Source organism: Chiloscyllium punctatum, chromosome 17, assembly GCF_047496795.1.
Source record: "Chiloscyllium punctatum isolate Juve2018m chromosome 17, sChiPun1.3, whole genome shotgun sequence".
Lineage (NCBI taxonomy): Eukaryota > Metazoa > Chordata > Chondrichthyes > Orectolobiformes > Hemiscylliidae > Chiloscyllium > Chiloscyllium punctatum.
In genome coordinates, this window is record NC_092755.1 from 59,221,649 (window position 1) to 59,243,944 (window position 22,296).

General features: G+C 43.1%; 1 protein-coding gene across 2 annotated transcripts in view; it reads left to right on the forward strand.

Annotated features, from left to right (window-relative positions):
* LOC140487880 (hepatocyte nuclear factor 1-alpha-like) overlaps positions 1 to 22,296 on the forward strand; it is a 198,396-nt gene that overhangs the window by 145,384 nt on the left and 30,716 nt on the right. Inside the window, exons 8-9 of one of the 2 annotated variants that reach the window (XM_072587261.1) lie at positions 19,707 to 19,825; positions 20,067 to 20,180. In XM_072587261.1, the coding sequence (XP_072443362.1) occupies positions 19,707 to 19,825; positions 20,067 to 20,126 (179 nt within the window). In that variant the 3' untranslated portion in view covers positions 20,127 to 20,180. Of the gene's footprint in view, positions 1 to 19,706; positions 19,826 to 20,066; positions 20,181 to 22,296 lie in introns of those variants that run through there. The other variant, XM_072587260.1, reaches the window with a different exon arrangement.

Here is a 22,296-nt window from a genome sequence, read left to right on the forward strand (position 1 = left end):
TCCTGACACTCACATACAGATGTTCAGCAAAATGGCAATAGGATCAATAGACCCAAGGTATGACAGCACTTGCTGCTAACACTCATTCTCAAGAGCAGTATGGAAACAAAGGCTACTGATGTTTGAAATTGGTCAGTCCATTCAGACTCCGCAAGTGCATTGTGAATACAGTCTCCCTCTGCCCTAGCTTTGTATCTCTCCTGCTTCAAATCCATTTACTGAACATGCCAATGGAGTTATGAACAAGTAAAGGTATGAGACAGGAATATGCTGCTGTACCTTTAGTAGGGCCAGTGCATTGATTTTAAATCTTTGTACAATAACAACGTGAAAAAGGATCCAAATTGCCATTGTAATGTAAATTGCTCCTGTTTGTCTTCAATGAAATGAAAAGGAGGCAAGAGATAATTACGCCCTGTTTACTGTTCCACCTTTTTATTAACCCTTTCATATTCCTTCCCCGATCCTCCTTCCATTCCCAGGCTCTGTTAGTGATTTCAGTCTGGTGTCTGGGTTTTTACACTCTGTGGAAATTCTTGAAGCCTTCATAAATTGATGAATGTTGTTGGCATTTTGTGGGCCCTCACTTACCCCAATTCTTTATTAGGGTGTAAACTCTCCTACCACATAAGACAATAAGACATTCAATGAGGTCATGGCTAATCTGATCATCCTCAACTCCACTTGGTTGCTTTTCCCCCCGTAATCTTTGATTCCCTTACTGATCAAAGATCTGTCCAGCTCATCCCTTAATAACCCAGCCTTTGTATGTACACACACATGGTTTAGGCTAATGTTCCCAGTTATCTAGCAAAATCGTAAATGTGTGAATGTGATTTTTAATTTTGTTGTGGCTAGACTACAGTGGAAACATGTTCGCATTAGATTGTCTTGCAAGCAATGATCAGATACTTTGGCAGATAGTATAGAGTCATAGAGTCATGGAGATGTACAGCACAAAGACAAACCCTTCAGTCCAACTCGTCCATGTTAACTGGATGTGAGGGAGAGACTGAGGGAAGCCAGGCTGGACTGAAATCTGTCCACGTTTGTATCTCCTGTTTCAGTTCAGAACCTGGACCCAAATTGGGATCGTTTCTTCTTGAAACGGAGCGGAGATTTAGAGTCATAGAGATGTACAGCACAGAACAGACCCTTTGGTCCAACTTGTCCATGCCGACCAGATATCCCAACCCAACCTAGTCCCACCTGCCAGCATCTAGCCCACATCCCTCCACACCCTTCCTATTCACATATGCATCCAGATGCCTTTTAAATGTTGCAATTGTACCAGCCTCCACCACTTCCTCTGGCAGCTCATTCCATACATGTACCACCTTCTGCATGAAAAGGTTGCCTCTTAGGTCTCTTTTATATCTTTCCCCTCTCACCCTAAACCTATGCCCTCTAGTTCTGGACTCCCTGACCCCAGGGAAAAGACTTTGTCTATTTATCCTATCCATGCCCCTCATGATTTTGTAGGTCTCTATAAGGTCACCCTTCAGCCTTCAACGCTCCAGGGAAAACAGCCCCAGCCTGTTCAGCCTCTCCCTGTCGCTCAAATCCTCCAACCCTGGCAACATCTTTGTAAATCTTTTCAGAACCCTTTCAAGTTTCACAACACTTTTCTGATAGGAAGGAGACCAGAGTTGCACGCAATATTCCAACAGTGGCCTAACCAATGTCCTGTACGGCCGCAACATGACCTCCCAACTCCTGTACTTAATACTCTGACCAATAAAGGAAAGCAGACCAAACGCCTTCTTCACTATTCTATCTACCTGCGACTCCACTTTCAAGGAGCTATGAACCTGCACTCAAGGTCTCTTTGTTCAGCAACACTCCCTCAGACCTTACCATTAAGTGTATAAGTCTTGCTAAGATTTGCTTTTCCAAAATGCAGCACCTCGCATTTATCTGAATTAAACTCCATCTGCCACTTCTCAGCCCATTGGCCATCTGGTCAAGATCCTCTTGTAATCTGAGATAACCTTCTTTGCTGTCCCACTACATCTCCAATTTTGGTGTCATCTGCAAACTTACTAACTGTACCTCTTATGCTCGCATCCAAATCATTTATATAAATGATGAAAAGTAGTGGATCCAGCACCGATCCTTGTGGCACTCCACTGGTCACGGACTGCCACATGGTGATGATGCTTAAATTGAAAGGAAGCTCTGTCAGTTGGGTGCATTTCAGGCAAGCAGAGCCAGTGCCATTGTCTATATAATTCACATTTTTGAAAGCAGCAGTTATTATTTGATAGAAGTCTCATTTATTCCAATTAAACCTCAGTTGGCAATCCTAAACAATTGCTTTGTGGAAAATTGTCAGAATCAGCGCCACTGTGGTGGTGGGAATAAATCCTTTTAGATTACATGTTTCTGTCCTTTTAACCTTGAATGAACTTAACCATTCACTGTGGCATTGTGATTGCTGCAATAGGCATTGGATGAAACACAGCAGCAACTCCTTTAGGTGTGAGAATCCTTTCACTTCATTCCTGTGGAAAGTATTCAGCTGACCCAAGTGTACTTTTTGCACAAATTGTTATTATTCTGTTTAGCAGTTCCCCAGGCGCACACACCTTTCTCTCTCAGTGAAAGGAGAGCCCAATAATTGGCCGTGTGGAAAAAAATGATGTTCTAGTTACATTGTGCCATTTCCTGGCCCTTCATTGTGGGCAGTTTCATCATCTTGCTTTTGACATGGTCAGAATCTCCATGCATACACCCCTGTCCACCCCTGCCCAGCTGAGCACTTCCAGCACTGCCTGTCCTCATTTCAAATCTCCAGCAGCATCAAAGGTAGTTTGCTCTTGTCTCCTCCCAGCCAATATTTAACGCACAACCACAAGACACGATACCTGGTATATTTGCATTGGTGCTCATGGGAGCTTGCTGTGTGGAGATTGGCTGCCGTGATTCCGATTTAGTAACGGTGACCTCACTTAGGAGGTACTTCAATAACCAAAAGATCATAAAAGGCACTATTTAAATGCAATTTTCTTTGACTCGAGCAGTTTCTAACAATCCCCGTCTCCAGTCCAAACTGGAAGTGACATGGTGGTTGCCAGCTGCAGCAGCATGGCTCTGCTTATGGATAAACCACTGGACTAACCTTACTGTTCTCAATATGGAGGCTAATTTGATAAAGGACAAAGAAACTTTGTAATTATTCATTAAACATTGCTGCATTTCTCTTCAAAAGTACTTAAATATCGAGGAATGCATTTATGACAGACTGTTCCTTTCAGTGAACGTGCGATTAAGAAAGGGGTCACAGAGAGACACTTTAGCCAGTGGGTATAATGCAGAATGCATTCTGTTGCTTGGTAATTATTAATGGTTTCCCTTCTTTAATAAGAAACATTCATTGTTTACTTTAGGGGAACAATATATCGCTTCCCCTCATAAAACCTTCCTCGATAATTTATCCTAATTTGATAAGCTATTTGGGAAATGAAACACTTTCACACAAATATTAATGGTAAGGGTGTTAATAGTTTTACTGTATATTAATGCTTGCCAAATGAAAGGCAAATAAGTAAACTTGCAATTAATTTATGGACACTTGGAAAGGTAATCGAGGTGCCAATAAATTATATCAGTGTTTCTGTGCATCTTGGACCCCTGTGGGCCCACCTCTCAATATTACAAATCAATGCTTTATTAAATCTACCTATTTCACACATTGATTCAATTAACCATTGCACCTACCAACTAATTCCAGATGTTGATTCATTGCAAAATAGTTTTTTTTTAAAGCAATGCTGTCAAATTTACTAAGCAAACAAAGTCTAGGATTTAGTTGCAAATCAAATCTGATCCTAGAGGGCATGGAGATGTCAGGTCAGTCATGATCTCATTGAACGGTGGAGTAAGTTTGAGGGGCCAAATGGCCTACTCGTGTTCCTATGTTGAATTACAGTTCATTGGTAATCACAGACTGACATCTAATGTGGAGGAACCCACGAGGGAAAGGTAACTTGACAAATAAATTCAAAAGATCCCATGAAATGTATCAACTTCTCAATGAGGTCAGAAGGCTTTATTCTGAATGCATCCAACAATAACACTGAGACAAAAATGACTCTTATTGCCCAATACATGTTTATTTTGGTTAAAATGCTTTGAGAGCAGATTTTGATCAGCTCAACAAATACCTTTTCTGCCTGATTCTGTACCTTAAAAAAGTCTCCTTTCTTAAGACAACCATAGTAGGCAAAGCTTCAGAAAAAGGACAACACTCTGACAGCCAGATAAAAGTGTTTCATGATTGTAGGATCTACCTGAAAAGCTTAATTTTCTGAGATCATATAATCATGTATTTAGGAAATATTATTTTTATGGTATTACTGGAATGTTAGATGGCAGGCAGGGTGACATATCTGAGAGTGGAAAGCCATAGCTGTTGAATGTGAAGAAGCACAACATGATTGATCATACTGCAGCAGACTGGAAACTGAAGCTAAATTGTGGCTCATTACATTAAGGTCATCTCCAATTTCTCCCTCCTCCAATTTGATTCCATCTAACATGTTGTACCTCAGTTCATAACTGTACACATCACTTCCCAATTCCTGATTCTGCCTTGCTCCATGTTTCCACGTTGCACATCATTCCGTCATTCCTTCCTCCATGTAAATCCCAATTTTGCATTCCAAAGGAAACATTTGCTTGCCCAAGCTCCTTACGGTCTTACTTTTATTCAACTTTGCTCTGATTTTGATGGAAGAATAGCAAAACACAAACCTCAAAGTAACAGTGGGAACAAACACTGGAAACTGAACTTCATTCCAGTGAAATCAGAACTGTACACTCATGACATTTCCACTGTACACACAGTGATCAGCCTCTCGGCATCATCCCCGAGAATTCCTAACTAGGAGGCAACATTTGGGAGCTGCACAACTTCCTAATTAATCCAAAGTTTTGTTTAAAATGGGACTGGCAGAAACCAAAGTTGCATTCTAGAATGTTCATGTCAATTGTGATGCTGCTGCTCACTCAATCAGATTCAACAGTGTTGACACAAAGATTCTTCGATCCAATCCGTTGGAGGCAAATAGGGTAATACCCTTTAAAGATCAATATTGTGACATCATTTTTTTCTGGACCTAGAACTGACCATTCCTAGATATTTATCTGATCAAGGTTTCAAATAATCTAGCTATTCACTAAATGGTAACTCATGAGTAGATTTTCCACCAAAGCTCACTCAGATGCTGATGAATAAATATTAGTTGGAAGCATGGAATCCCTAAACTCTGAAAGGAGCCATACAGACCATCGAGTCTACCCAGACCCTCTGAAAAACATGCCATCCAGACCCAGCCCCCCAACCTATCCCCACATTTCCCATGGCTAACCCACCTAGCCTGCACATCCCTGGACACGCTGGGGCAATTTAGCATGTCCAATCCACTAACCTGCACATCTTTGGACTGTGGGAGGAAAACAGAGCACCTGGAGGATACCCGTGCAGTCCCGGGGAGCATGTCTGTGTGGAGTTTACACAGTCACTCCAGGGCTGGAATCGAGCCCAGGTCCCTGGCACCATGAGGCAGCAGTGCTAATCACTGAGCTATAGTGCTGCACCAAAGCCATTGTGCTGTCTGAAGTACAGTTGTCAGGACTTTGATTCTAGAAGATCACTTCAAAATGTTTCTCAATATGTTGTGGATTTGTTCCAATTTCACTTGGTGCACAATTTCAGCTTACTTCCTTTTGCCTACCTCTTCCACTCTTTCTCCACTAGATCCAATGGTCCTGACTCTATGGGGCAATATTCTGGAGCAACCTATCACCTTAATTATCCTGCTTAAATGGCCATTCTTCTTTGTCCGAATCTCCATTCTGAATTCCCATTGATTACTTAATGGCAGGGGCAGAGATGTCACTCTGGAGTCCCATCTTGGTCTTTGCCCAACATCAAGTTGATCTCCAGCAGGAGTCACCTGTCGATAACCATGATGCAGAACACTGGCTAATTTCTACCTTCCCTATCTCAAGGAGGCCAGCATGTATTTCTCATTTTTAATTAACCATTGAATAAAGAGCTAGGGCCATTTCAAAGTGCAGTTAAGAATCAAAAGCACTGCTGTGGAGCTGAAGTCAGAGATTAGGGTGGTGCTGGAAAAGCATAGCAGGCCAGGCAGCTTCTGAGGAACAGGAGAGTCAACATTTCAGGCATAAGCCCTTCATCGGGAATGTCTGAGGAATGTCTGATTCTCTAGTGCCTGCAGTCCTCACTTTCTCCTCGTCTCTGAAGTCACAGATAAGCCAGACCAGGTAAGGATGATAAATTTCCTTGCTGAAAGTAGATTAACGAACCAGATGGAATTTTACAACAATTGACAGTGGTTGTATGGTCATTGTTAGGTGAGCTTTTCATTCCAGATATTTTTAATTTAATTTAAATTTTATCCAAATGTGAAGTACATCAGTGTGTAGTCAGTGTTGTGATTTAAGAAATGCAGCAGCCATATTGCATATAGCAAGGTCCCCCTAACAGTACTGATATAAATGTCTTGGATGGCTACTTTTAGCAATGTCAGTTGAGGGCTAAATACTGGTCAGGATCACACTGAGAACTTTCCTGTACTTCATCAAAAAAATGCCATGGAATCTGCTACAATTTTTGTGGAGAGGACAATGATAACTTTGAAAGAGGAACTTGAACTTGCAGTTAACTGTTGAAAGAATAACACCAAGATTTAATGCTTTAAAAATCTTTTACTGTATCAAATTTATTAACAATACCATTGATGAAATGCAATTATCTATCTTAGGGAATTTACACTTTTGACTATAGAAATAAATGGTTTCTTTTTACTTATTCAAGTGTAATGAGATCTGACAAATTTACTTGAATTCTTTGAGGAGCATAGATAAAGGGGGAGTAGTGGATGTAATATATTTGGATTTTCAGAAGGCGTTTGATCAGATACCACACATTAGACTACTCCTTAAGAGGAGAACCCATAATGTAGGGGTGGCCTGGATAGAGGATTGGCTAACTAAGAGAACAGGGAGAAAGTGAGGACTGCAGATGCTGGAGATCAGAGTCAAAGAGTATGTTGCTAGAAAAGCATAGTTGGTCAGACAGCATCCAAGGAGCAGGAGAGTCAATGTTTCGGGCATAAGTCGTTCATCAGGAATGGGTTAAGAGAACACAAAGAGTTGGATAAGGGGGGCATTTTCAGAATGGTAACTAGTGGAGTATCACAGGGATTAGTGCTGTGGCCACAATTATTTGCTGCATACATTAATAACTTGGATGAGGAAAGTGAATGTACTATAGACAGGTGTGCAATGACAAAAGAAAAGTAGGAAGGCAAGAGGTGAGGATGGCACAGGGACATAGACAGATTAAGAAAGTGAACAGAAACTTGGCAGATGGAATATCATCAAATCATAGAATCCCAACAGTGTGAAAACAGGCTATTTGGATCAACAAGTCCAGACTGACCCTCCAAAGAGTAACCCGCCCAGACCTATTCCCCTATCCTGTTACTCTACATTTACCCCTGACTAATGGACCTAATCAACACAACCCTGAACACTCTGGACAATTTCAAATGGTCAACTCACCCAACTGTGGGAGGAAACCCACGCAAACACTGGGAGAATGTGTAATCTCCACACAGACAGACAGTCACCCAAGGCTGGAATTGAACCTGAGTCCCTAGCACTGTGAAGCAGCAGTGCTAACCACTGAGCCACTGTGCTGCCAAAACATACTGTGTGGTTAACAGTGAAATTTTAAGTACCTCCAAATTTTAAAACATCAAGTTAGGTGAATCCAACTCAAATAATTTCTACAAATAATCAGTGAAAGAAACAGGTTAATGAATAAACATGATTGCGATTTGTTAGACATGTACAGTTGAAAGGCCACAGGTTTATTAATTTCCAGTTTGAACTGACCCAGAAGGCCAGAATAAAGGTAATAGCTAACAACTGTAGGAAAATGTGAGGTTATGTATTTTGGCAGGAAAAACAGAGGAACTAAATGTTACTTAAATGTGAGAGATATTTAAAAAGGCTATAGAAGACAGGGAATTAGCTGTCCTTCCACAAGACTCACAAAAGGCTAGCATCCAACTTCAGTGGTAATAAGGGGGGCACATGGCATTTTATTCAAAGTGAATCAAGTAAAAAAGTAGGGCAATTTTATTAAAACTATCCAAGACACTAGTCAGTTCATAGCTGGAAATTGCAAACAGTTTTGAGCCCCTTTTTGAAGGAAACATACACTGGCATTGGAGGCAGTCCAGAGACAATTCACGAGGTTGACACTGGGAATGGAGGGACTGTCTCATGAGGTTGATTAAGTTGGGCTTAGACACTGAATCTCCCAAAGTTCCATGAAACTGTTGCAGATATTGGATTATAATCAGTGATTCAAATGAAAACAAGTTGTGAATTAAGGATAATGAATTAACATTTCTATTGAAATAGAAGGATAATGTGTTTCCTGTTGCCATGGTAAACAGGGTAGAGGAAGATGTATTGGAGCCTGGTTATTCCCAGCTGGTTATTTCCAGCAGCAGAGGACAGAGGTCCTCAAGACAACCTTAATTGTTGACTAAAGATGTTAGTTGTTGACAAGGTGATTTCTACGCATTTCTGCCCCAGACTTAATTCTGGGTAAGACCGGAAGGTGACAGGATCTGGGCACACCACTTCAAGTTCTCCTTCTGCCTCTGAGCCTGCCATCTCTACGAGGAAAAGATTTCACCCTACGTTCCCATTGGTACAGACCGAAGAGCTCAGGTTGTAATAGACTCCAGTATTAAAGTATGATGAACTTTGACCTTAGCTCTATGAGAATACCTCTGTCTGATCTGGATCGGGGCTGTATGGATTTTGCCAGGAACATTGTTCAGTGCATTTCACAGTCAATTGAAACAGAAGGATTTGAAACATAGTACTCCTTACGACTGTAAAAGGTAATGGTTCTGAAGCAGTTAATGTTTAGTGTCTACTCTTTCCAGATTTAGAAACTACTGACACTGTCCCCAGGTCTGATTAGTTACAACTCCGTCTCCCAGTAGCTGCCGGCCTGCTACAAACTTCAGGGCTAGAGGCATCCATTCAAGAGACGTGATGTTGGGGTGTGAGTGGCTGGTTCCTCTTTGAAGCTACTCTCCTTCCTGTCCAGAAGGATTCTAGGGGTGGGGAAGGGGCGAGGATCTGAGATACCCAGACTTGTCATCTCTGGCTTCTGTGATTTCGTAATTGCACCTAACTAATCAATATAACTTGTGCTGTTATGAAATAAACTACATCTTATTATACAAGTGCCTCTTCCCATTAAGACTTAATATTCATCTCCCCTCTACCATCGCTAAATTCAGAACAGGTAGATTAGAAAATATATATACTATGAGTGGAGTACATTTGATTGGCTCTTGTGGTGCAGTGGTAGTGTCTCTACCTCTGAGCTAGGAGGCCTGTCTCAGAGGTTTGTCACAACATTTCTGAACACACTGATTGGAGAATATCTCCATCGCATGTTGGGCTGGTATGTGGTATTAGTTTGGATAAATATGGGCTCTTGTGGTGCACTGGTAGCGTTCCTACCTCTGGACTATAAGGTTCAAGACCTACCTGATCCAGAGGAGGTCAAGACAGAGTGGATGGTCAGAAACTGGATTTGTAATGCAATGGGGAAAGAGTGAGGGTATGGGACTGTTTGAGTTGGTTTTGCAAACAATTACATCGATATGATAGGCTGAATCTACGGTTCAACGTCATTGAGTCATTCGAGCATGGAAACAGACCCTTTGTTCCAACCAGTCCATGTCGACCATAATTACAAACTAAACTAGTTCCACCTGCCTGCTCCTTGCCAATATTCCTCTAAACATTTCCTATTCATGTACACATCCAAATACTTGTCCAACAATTTCAGATCATAACCACTGCTCCCATTTATTCAGACCGGCGATTGGTTTTGTTAATTTCAGCTCCTCTGGAACTAGGACACTGCAAATCCCTTCACTTGGTGTATAAATTGTTGTTCTCTTTCTAAAGTTCTCTCCTTGTGTTTCAGTCCTGTTGGTGAAAAGCTTTAGCTCCACATCCCCTGTTATCAAGGCCTAAATTCAGTGCTTCCAAGCAATTAACACTTTACTCCCTCACCTCCAAGTCCGATTCTTGGCATCACTGTACTTCAACCACAAGCCACCAATGTTTGGTCCAGATTATAGTCCCTAATCTGGCACTCTCTGAACAGTTCCAGTTGCCTGGTCTCCACTCACTTATTTCAGTGAAGTATTTTCCTCTGGAATAAAGCAGATCATACTTGGAGGTTTATTTTGTTTCTCACAGTTGGGTGTGTGAGGCATTGCAATATTAAACACTTCAACCACAAACAGGAACAAATGCCTTTCGTCCTGTTTATAAATTGCCATGCTGACCCTGCCACACAATTTATCTGTATTGCAAAACACAACACATATCTCTATTAGGCTATTAACAAAGTTCTTTCTGTGGCTATTGTTGCCAGACCATTGCCAGATTTGATTCTGCGCTTAAAGACCTCATTTCCAGTTTGCCACTTGAGCAGATGCAAATGTAGCTCTCTGCACACCAGTGTCCCGGTGAGAGACAGGCTGTAACTAAAAGGTGATTACTGTACATAGCTTTTGTGAGGAGGTTTGTGGCTTAAAAATGTATTCAAAGAGAACATTACATATATTGTATTCTCAGCCAAGTTATGCAAACAGACAAAAATAAATAAGAGAACTGACCTAAATTGGTCTGGGAGGTGAGGGAGTAAAGTGTTAATTGCTTGGAAGCACTGAACTTAAGCCTTGATAACAGGGGATGTGGAGTCAAAGCTTTTCACCAACAGGACTGAAACACAAGAAGAGTTGAAAAATGTGGTGCTGGAAAAACACAGCAGGCCAGGCAGCATCCGAGGAGCAGGAGAATCGACGTTTTGGGCATAAACCCTTCTTCAGGAATGAGGCTGGTGTGCCAAGCGGGCTGAGATAAAGGGTAGAGGGGAGGGAATTTGGGGGAGGGGCGCTGGGAATACGATAGGTGGAAGGAGGTGAGGGTGATAGGCCGGAGAGGGGGTGGGGGTGGAGAGGTCGGGAAGAAGATTGCAGGTCAAGAGGGCGGTGCTGAATCCGGGGGTTGGGACTGAGATAAGGTGGGGGGGTGGGGGGAAATGAGGAAGCTGGAGAAATCTACATTCATCCCTTGTGGTTGGAGCGTTCCTAGGCGGAAGATGAGGTGCTCTTCCTCCAGGTGTCATGTTGCCATGGTCTGGCGATGGAGGAGGCCAAGGATCTGCATGTCCTTGGCGGAGTGGGAGGGGGAGTTAAAGTGTTCGGCCACGGGGTGGTTGGGTTGGTTGGTGCGGATGTCCCAGAGGTGTTCCCTGAAACGTTCCGCAAGTAGGCGGCCTGTCTCCCCAATGTAGAAGAGACCACATCGGATGCAACGGATACAGTAAATTATGTGTTTGGAGGTGCAGGTGAATTTGCGATGGATATGGAAGGATCCATTGGGGCCTTTGAGGGAGGTGAGGGGGGAGGTGTGCGCGCAAGTTTTGCACTTCTTGCGGTTGCAGGGGAAGATGCCAGGAGTGGAGGTTGGGTTGGTGGGGGGGTGAGGACCTGACGAGGGAGTCGCGGAGGGAGTGGTCTCTCTGGAATGGTGATAGGGGAGGGGAGGGAAATATATCCCTTGGAGGTGAAACACAAGAAGACTCAACTTTAGAAAGAGAACAACAATTTATACACCAAGTGAAGGGATTTGCAGTATCCTAGTTCCAGAGGAGCTGAAATTAACAAAACTAATCGCTGGTCTGAATAAATGGGAGCAGTGGTTATGATCTGAAATTGTTAGACAAGTATTTGGATGTGTACATGAATAGGAAATGTTTAGAGGAATATTGGCCAGGAGCAGGCAGGTGGAACTAGTTTAGTTTGTAATTATGGTCGACATGGACTGGTTGGAACAAAGGGTCTGTTTCCATGCTTGAATGACTCAATGACGTTGAACCGTAGATTCAGCCTGTCATATCGATGTAATTGTTTGCAAAACCAACTCAAACAGTCCCATTCCCTCACTCTTTCCCCATTGCATTACAAATCCAGTTTCTGTCCACCCACTCTGTCTTGACCTGTCAAGTTTCTGAGCACTTTCTGATCACATCTCTCCTTCTCGAATGAGAACAAATCCTGACTGAAGAAGTCCCTCATACATGGGACCTGTCTCATAAGTCTTTTTTCTCCAAATTCTCCATAAGGACTACACATCCTGAGCAGTGTTCAGAATCAAACATAGCTGAGGCCAAAATGATGTTTTATGAAAATTTATCCAAACTTGATATTTTTTGTACTCCAGGCCTCCAGCGATATGTTAAACTAGTTTTTGAAAAGGAAATGTCTCAGCCCGCCAAGCCTCCTTCAATGATTTGTGTACATGTCCCCATAAGGTCTGTCCATTCCTATACCCTCTTTAGAATAGTATCTCCACTCAACATTTATCCTGCCCACACATATGACTTCTGCTTCTCTTCATTGCATCTTATCTGCTGCCTGTCTACTCATTCCACCCGCTTGAAGCCTATCACTATCCCCCACACGGTTCACAGCCTCCAGTGTTTGTGTCACTTACAAAGTTTGAAACTGTGCCTTGTATGTTTTAAGCCTTGGCAATGAATATACATTAAAAAAAAAGCAGTGGTCCTAACTTAGACTTTAGGGAACCCCCCCACAATGTTTCTTTCTTCAGTTTGAAAAACAACTGTTCATTTCTGCTTTCTATTTCCTGTCACGCATCCAATTTCTTAGCCACCTTGTCACTTTTCTCTTGTTCTGTGGGCTTCAATATTGTTGGTCTATATGTGGGACTTTATCTAAAAATCTCTTGAAGTCCATATGCATCGCAGCATGCAAATTATTCTCATCAATCATCTCTGGTATCAAAAAAATTCAATCAAGTTAGTTAAATACAATTTGCCTTGAGCAAACCCATGCTGGTTTTCCCTAATTAATCAATACTTCTCCAAGCGACTGTTAACTTTGTCTCAGATTATCATCCCTAAAAGCTTTTCCACTGCTGAGGTTAAACTTGCTGGCCTCAATGTTGTTTTAAAGGGATTAGTCTTCTCTCTAAAGATATAATTCTATTCATCTTCATCATTTAGTTGAATGATAATTTGGCAAAAGGTAGGTAATTTCACCCATGAATGTGTAATTGGTGATCTGTACATAGGTACTTTAGTAGCAGATTAATGGGCCACACTTATCTCTTTTGCATTGTTAATCAATTCATCTAAACAGTGAGGATTAACAGCTCATTATTCATAAGAGTCGAGGCAATAAAAGTGCTTCACGGAAAAACAAAGTTTACAAACCCTACATTTGATTTTGCAGAAATTAGTCCATCTCTCGGAAATAAAAAGCGTGGTTAAATTTAACCACAAATTTTAAGGAAAAACATGTAACACTCGCTGAAATATGTTTTCCTCTGATGTTGTACATCAGGAACCTTGAGACCACATTGCTTCAGGGAGAGCATTGAAAGGTGAGATCCGAGATCTATTGCTCAGTTCATAACCAGAAAAAGGGTGACTGGAGTTCAAACAAAGGTTCAAGGAGTTCCGGCTGTTGGCAGACATCACCGAAAGTGATGAAGAAACAGTGTCAAACTCCTCTGACCTTGAAAAACATTGACCACAGACTTTATGAGGCCCCAAAGTTATGATCTATACCACCACATGTTACACAAAAACAAGAGTTTGATTCTCCTCAAATAAATATGTATTACTGCTAATCCGATCATAGACTTCTAGTGCATGGAAGGAAGCCAATCAACCTATCATCTTCCTGCTAGCTCTCTGAAACTGCAGTCCATGGAAACATGGCTGACACATGATTGTCTGTGTTACTCAAAGTAACCTATCCAGCATAATCCCAGTTTGCAGCTCTTGGTCCACATCTCTGCATGTTACAGTGTGTGTGGAAATTTTTTTTCAATGCAATGAAGATTTCAGCCTTCCCTACACTTTCATGTCGAGTGAGTTCCAAAGCATTTCACCCACTGGTTGAAAAGGTTTCTCTTCAAGTGCCTTCTCATCCTTCTATCAAATACTTGAGATCTATAGTTAGAAACAGAAAATGCTAAGCAGGCCAGACAGTACCTGTGGAAATCGACAGGGTTAATGTTTCATCAGACCAGCTGCTTCCTACCAAAGTGAATAATCTCACATATCCCCGCACTAAGTTTCATCTGCTGTTTTTTTTGCATACTCTCACTCACTCTGTCTGTAGCCCTTTGGATCTTACGGTCTTTGCAGCCTCTCTGAGCTGAATTTTCTCGTAGCAAGTTTTGAGAAGATTTGTAGCTGAGGTTGAGGTTTTGGATGTAGGTTTGCTCGCTGGGCTGAAAGGTTCATTTCCAGACGTTCCGTTACCCTACTAGGTAACATCTTCAATGGACCTCATGCAAAACAATGCTGAAAATTCCTGCTTTCTATTTATATGTTTGGGTTTCTTTGGGTTGATGATGTCATTTCCTGTGCTGATATTATTTCCAGTGGTGGAGTCACTTCCTGTTCCTTTTCTCAGGGGGTGGTAGATGGGGTCTAACTCGATATGTTTGTTGATGGAGTTCCGGTTGGAATGCCATGCTTCTAGGAATTCTCATGCATGTCTTTGTTTGGCTTGTCCTAGGATGGATGTATTGTCCCAATCGAAGTGGTGTCCTCCCTCCTCCATATGTGAGGATACTAGCGAGAAAGTGTCATGTCTTTTTGTGGCTAGTTGATGTTCATGTATCCTGGTGGCTAGTTTTCTGCCTGTTTGTCCAACGTAGTGTTTGTTACAGTCTTTGCACGGTATTTTGTAAATGATGTTAGTTTTGTTCATTGTCTGCAATAGGGTCTATCGAGTTAATTAGCTGCTGTTTTAGTGTGTTGGTGGGTTTGTGGGCTACCATGATGCCAAGGGGTCTGAGTATTCTGGCAGTCTTTTCTGAGGTGTCTTTGATGTAGGGGAGAGTGGCTAGGGTTTCTGGACGTGTTTTATCTGCTTGTTTGAGTTTGTTGCTGAGAAATCAGCGGACTGTGTTCATTGGGTATCCATTCTTTTTGAATACACAGTATAGGTGATTTTTCTCTGCTCTGTGTAGTCCCTCTGTGCTGCAGTGTGTTTTGGCTCATTGAAATAATATTCTGATGCAGCTTTGTTTGTAGGTGGCGGTGTGGTTGCTTCTGTAGTTCAATATTTGGGCTGTATGTGTTGTTTTCCTGTAGACGCTGGTTTGAAGTTCCCCATTGGCTGTTCACTCTACTGTGACATCTAGGAATGGCAGTTTGTTATTGTTTTCCTCCCCTTTAGTGAATTTTATGCCAGTAAGGGTATTATTGATGGTCTTGAAGGTTTCCTCTAACTTGTTTCGTTTAGTGATGATAAAGGTGTTATCTACGTAGCGGACCCAAAGTGTTGGTTGGATGGTTGTCAGAATGGCTTGTTTGAGTCTCTGCATTACTGCCTCTGCTAAGAACCCGGACATCGGAGATCCCGTGGGTGTTCCGTTGGTTTGTCTGTAAGTTTTGTTGTTGAAGGTGAAGTCGGTGGTAAGGCCTGGGCCCACTAGCTTGATGATATTCTCCTTGTTGATGAAGTTAGTTGTGTTTGGTGTGTGTGTTGTTGGGTCTTCTAATAGTGTAGTCAGTGTTCCCTTGGCCAGGTTAATGTTGATTGATGTAAACAGGGCTGTTACATCAAAGGAGACCATTACTTCATCCTCTTCTATCTTAGTGTCTTTGATGGTCTTCAGGAATCCTTGGGTGGAGTGGATGGAGTGGTGTGAGTCTTCTACGAAGTGTTTTAGTCTTTGATGTAGCTCCTTAGCTAATCTGTAAGTTGGTGTTTCCAGGTAGTGAGACTATGGGTCTGAGGGGGGCTCCTGGTTTGTGAATTTTGGGTAATCCGTAGAAGCGTGGTGTGTTGGATCCATCTGGTTTCATTTTTTGGAAGTCGGCCTTACTTATTTGTCAGTCTTACTTATTTTCTGTCGATTCAAAATCTTGATGTTGGCCTAAATTCCAGGTCAGGTAATAAGACATTGCAATTATTTCTCATACAATGTTCCCAGAGGCCCAACAAGGACATTTAATTGTGCCTCGTTATCTGTCCATCACTTTTTAAAACTCATTTGTGGGACTTGGACATCACTGGCCAAGCATTGGTAGCCCGTCCCTTTTTGCCCTTGAGAAGGTGGTGGACAGCTGCCTCCTTGAATCGCTGCAGTTGGGTTGACAATGCCAGTCGGGAGGGAATTCCAGGATTTTGACCCAATGACTGTGAAGGAACGGCGGAATATTTCCAAGTCAGAGTGGTGAGTGGCTTGGAGGTGTAAACTCCTGAAGAATAAATGAAGGCAGACAAGCATAATTAAGAAGTCAAAAGGAAGGACTTTTTTTTATTCTCAAGGGATGTGGGCATTGCTGGCTGGCCAGCATTTATTGCCTATCTATAGCTTCCTTTGAACTCAGTGGCATGCTAGGCCATTTCAGAGGGCTATTGAGAGTCAACCACATTGCTGTGGGTCTGGAGTCACACATAACAAGTGAGGATGGCAGATTTCCACATTAGCGAACCAGATAGGTTTCTTTTTTCTGACAATGCTTTCACAGTCAGTAGATTCTTAATTCCAGATTTATTTTTCAATTGAATTCAAATTCCACTATCTGCCATGGCATGATTTGAACCCAGGTCCCCAGAATATTATCTGCGTTTCTGGATTAATTGTGTAACACTAATACATTAGACCATTGTGTCCCAGCATAATATTTAATGCTGTAAATGATTGGTTGATTTTCTATTAGTCTAAAAGTGTAAAATTATGGGGATCGGTGAGGTGAGTTCGAAGATTAACATCACATTCAGCATCAATATCTTATTAAGGGGGCAGCCAGTTGGTTCAAGGGGTGGCATGGCGGCTCAGTGGTTAGCACTGCTGCTGCACAGCGCCAGGGACCTGGGTTCGATTCCAGCCTTGGGCACCTGTCTACGTGGAGTTTGCACATTCTCCCCGTATCTGCTTGGGTTTCCTCCCACAGTCCAAAGATGAGCATTGGCCATGCTAAATTGTCCATAGAGTTCAGGGAAGTGCAAGTTAGCTGCATTAGTTAGGAGGAAGTGTAGCGTAATAGGGTAGTGGAATGGGTCTGGGTGGGTTACTCTTTGGTGGGTCGGTGTGGATTTGTTGGGCCAAATGGCCTGTTTCCACACTGTAGGGATTCTATGATTCTAAAATGTCAGCCATCTGGACTAAGAGGAGGAGAAATATTTTCATTCAAAAGGGTTGTGAATAAATTCTATATATCAGAGAGCCTTTGTTTCACATTCAAGACAGATTTTGATTAGATCTTTAAGTGCTTAGAGAATGAAGAGATATGGGAATAGGACAGGAAGTTGGGGCAGAATGGGGGAAGACTTCCAGGGTCAAATGGTCTCCTCTAGTTATTCTTTCTTGTGTTCATAGAATTCCTACAGTGTGAAAGCAGGCCATTCAGCCCACCGAGTCTACATTGACCCTCTGAAGGATATCCTACCCTATCCCCATAACCATGCATTTCCCATGGCTAACCCATGTAGCCTACATATCCCTGGAAACTTATGGCTATTTAGTATGGCCAAATCCACCCATCCTGCACATCTTTGGACCATGGGAGGAAACCAGGGCAAACACTGGGAAGAATGTGCAAACTCCACACAGACAGTTGCTTGAAGGTGGAATCGAAGCCAATCCCTGGTGCTGTGAGGCAGCAGTGCTAACCACTGAGCCACCGTGCCACCCTGTTGCGTTTCTAATGCTAGTCCATGGATAGTGGGATCTGTACTCTGGTGATTATGGTACAGTGTGTGAGCAGCATTGCACTGGTGAGTATGACCTCCCCCAGGACAATGTTTATGAAATTAAATTAAAAATGTAAATATCATCTAAATAGTCTTGGCTGAGTCTATCCAATAACCTGGAATGCCCTCAGAGCAGCCAGGGATGTGCAATATTTCCCACATCCCAAGCAGACCTGAATAAATAGAAATCGATTGTTGATTCTTGCACAGTATAAGTAACCGGCAACTTCAGCTTTTACCAGGGACCCAACCTCTCCAGCATGCCTGCTAAAAGAGAAACTTCACACAGACACATCCAACATATTGTGCAGCCAGTTTCAGCCCCTCCCATTCCCTGTGGTTGAAAACTCAATAGCTGGACAGTATACGATGAACCGTGAGATCAATCTTCCAAACAGTTTCACTGGGTGACACTCGGATATAAGTGAGTCCCCTTTGTCCCAGAGTACTTCTGAAGATGGTGCCATTTGGTGTATGGTGGAAGAAGAACGAGTATTTTTGTCTGCATCAGCTTATTTTCTGTGCCAACACCAATCTTTTCTTTCATGGTCTCCAACATTGATGGGAAGTTGTGGGAAAGCAATTTGTATGTTCGCTGGTGATAACTGTCAGGCCCCCTGCAGATTTTCAAAGTGGTTTCGATACAGAACCCAAGGGAGGTTTTTAACACACTTTGGAGACTAATATAGCTGCATTGAAACAATAATTTACTGTTAATTGTCCCTTGCTTGTTACAAATAGGGACGAACTGCAAGAGAGTCACCTTCAAACTGCAAACCACAAGAGAGACACCTTCAAGATGTGCCACTGATGGCTTGGTTTTGTTTTAATCTAACTGCTAAGCTGACAACTTGCTGGCTATGTATTTCCTGCAGCAACACATGTTAGATAATATGGACAGAAGGAGAGTTATGCAAAGACTCTCCGCTGATGACGTTCTGCTGACATTGCTCTTTAAGACCAGCTCATCTGCCTTTGCTACAGCAGACTGAGCTCTCCTCTGCAGTCAGGGAAAATTCAAACTGAAAGACCACCTCAGATTTCTTCCCTTCTCCTCTGCTCCATCCCACATTCCTCCTCCTTCGACAGCACCCTTCCCCCTCCTAATCCCCCGATCTCTCCCGCCTGCACTTGCTCCCTCCCCTGCTTTGCCGTAATTCCCGCTTCCTCTCCCTCGTGTCCATAACTGCATCCCTCATCTCCCTCCATTTCCCTCTGTCACTCCTCATGCTCCCTCTGGGTTTGAAGCTGAAAATTACAGTGGGGAGAGCGGGGCCTAGTTCCTAGGAGTATCCCCCTCCCCCTGTCCATCTCATCTCCAAGCCCACCATTAGGTTAAGGGGCACAGACCCTGAAAAAAAAAGAGGTGATAAATACTCAAATTTTCCAAGTAACATGAGGGAACTTCATTGCTGTTTCGTCCCCACCCAGCAGTTATTTTCTCAGGGCTCACTCTTATGAAGGTACACAGTGAGATCCTTTGGGCCCTCTAGGGGCCTGGCCTGCCTTTCCTTCTTACAAATTGGCAGCAATTCCTTGATGTCTGCACTTTTCACACTGTCAGCTCTGATGAGGCATATTGTGGGAGCTTCCATCACCTGTTCACCCACCTCCAGTCCTTCTTCTCTGCCCCCCAATCTTCCCAATTCCTCTGAATGCCACATTCTCTCCAAGGAGAGTAACCTTCCAGGTATCTAAATTCCAGGGCCAACCCTGGGACATGGGACATATAGAAACGGTAAAGTGCACGAGAGAGGTGTGTAAACGGGGGAGACTTATTAAAATGAGTTTTTCTTCCTTTAAATACAGCTGTTTACAGCCACAAGCCAGAACTCCCACAGTACCACACCAGTCTCTTCCCCCAGACTATGGTCTTCACGGATGCCAGCAATCTCAGCAGCCTCACCAGTCTCCCCATGGCGAAGCAGGTAATCAGCGTTGTCAAGCATCTTTCTGGTAAATGTATACTGACTCCCCTGGGAGGGAAAAACAACTTAGCTTTCGAGTGCTGCTATGTTCCTGCACTCAAAAAAGGGCAAAACAACGACTGGAAGTTAGCTAGAAAATGTCAAAGCACAAAAGCAGAACGCTGCAGATTCTGAAAATAACATAAAAATAGAGAAAGGCATCTATTGACCTGTAATGTTAACTCTGGTTCTCTCTCCTCAGATACTGCCAGACCTGCTGAGTGTTTTCAGCATTTTCTGCTTTCATCCCAGAAACACCTGACTATTATCCATTGTCGCTTCTTTACAATGCAGGTCAGCTACTGACCAGTGAATTCAGAAGGAATAATTAACTCAAAATTTATTGTTAAATAAAAGACCACCAATACAGGACTTAACTGTGTGGTCATTTAAATAATAGATGGCAAACGTCAGAGTCTCAAGTGGGCATTCTGTGCCCTCTTCCCTCCCATGAATTGTGTACAGTATGTTCACTGTGAAGCTCTGCTAAACAGATTGAAAAGTGCACTTCAAGTGATAACCTGCATATACTCCTAGTGAAAGAAAGATTGTACTGCAAGGGATCTGCTCATCGACTAAAAACTAGACAATGTCGATATGTTTTATGGAATTGCAGGCAGATTTCCCGGGGGAAAGTCCCTCTGTCAGCACTAAACAATAACAAAATAAAAATATCAGGGAATAAAACAGATTCAGTGACGAATGAGTTCAAGTCAAAAATCTCCATGAGAGCAAGCTTCAGACAGTGTCCCATCAATTTGCACAAGGTTTAGTGCTCGCATAAACCTGATGCCAATTGGGGAACAAGTGTGCTGACTGCCTCAGGGAGATACAGCATCCTGCAATTTCATCCATTCAGATATCAAGCTCTGTATTTAAAGGAATTGATGACTTTGCCTTTTTACATTCCTCCTCATTAAATAGTAAATGCTTTTGCACATATTCCTACATCAGACACCTTCCACTTCAATCTGCCCAACCCAATCAAACAGTGGTTAGCACTGCTGCCTCACAGCGCCAGAGACCTGGGTTCAATTCCTGCCTCAGGCGACTGACTGTGTGGAGTTTGCACATTCTCCCCGTGTCTGCGTGGGTTTCCTCCGGGTGCTCCGGTTTCCTCCCACAGTCCAAAGATGTGCAGGTTAGGTGAATTGGCCATGTTAAATTGCCCGTAGTATTAGGCAAGGGGTAGATGTAGGGGTATGGGTGGGTTGCGCTTCAGCGGGGCGGTGTGGACTTGTTGGGCCGAAGGGCCTGTTTCCACACTGTAAGTAATCTAATCTAATCTAAAACACTTAATTCCCATTCAAAGTATTTTCACAACAAGTAAATGCAAAGTTCAAATAAAGCAAATAAAACATGTTTTAAAAAATTGAATGGTCAATAGATTCTCTGTCTGGTGACCCACATTCGAGGGATCTCCAGACAATCCTGGTGGGTTGGCTTCTCTGGAACTCTACCCATCTAGCCATCTTCATTTCCTCCCTTCAGGCCCTCCTTGAAGAGTAGGCCTTTCCTCGATCTGATTGACTTCTCCTTTGTTCAAGTGTCAGTCGTCTGCTCCCAGAGGTGGTGAGCTTGGAGGAAGAGTCTCTGAATTAGTCAGGTGGTGGCCTACCCAAATCCGGTCATCCTTTCACCTTCCACATACCCCCCGGCAATCTGGTTCCGGGCGGGGATCCCACTGCCAATTGAGGCCTTTGAGAGGGCCATTAAAGGACTCCTTAAGGATCTCCGCTCTCTGCCACTGACCAAGCTGCAAGAGAGCCTGTTATTGGTCAGCAGGTGAAAGTGTGTATGTTTGTTTCCACCTTATGGGGAGATGTTCCCTCAAACAAAGGCACTGAGTGCTTGATTGAGGATTGGAGCATGAGGAAGGGGTAGGAGAGCACGCTGCTTCCCCTGACCTGTTTCCTTATCCTGAGTGTGGTCTACTGAGTGCTCTCTGGAAGTGACAGTGTCTCTCACCCCCTCCCTCTTCTTTCCAGCCAGCAGGGGAGACTCTCAATCCTTAAAGCAGCTTCTGTGCAATATGTCTGCCCGATCACTCTCCATTGGGACACTTTAATAGCTGATAGGTGTAAATAAGTGTTGTTGCTGAAAAGTCAACATTGCCTGCTTTGTATCTGCAAAAAGGGAAGTGGCATCTTTCTAACATGTTATTTTTGACGTAGAATTTTCACAAACATACAGTCTCTGGGGAGTTGCTGATCACAGCTGGGTTGTTGGAGGGTGCAGATTGTGGCCTGTAGTGACATTTTGCACTCCCAAGAGAGGACGGGAGGGTCAGACTGCAACCTCTCCTCTGGAACCTCTTCACGGTTCCTTTCCCCAGTGGATTTTATCTGTCATTCCTGGAGAGGACATGCAATCCAGCCCCATGAGCACTTGAGTTCTTCAGGCAAGTGCCCGTTCTTTGTCTGTGTCCAGAT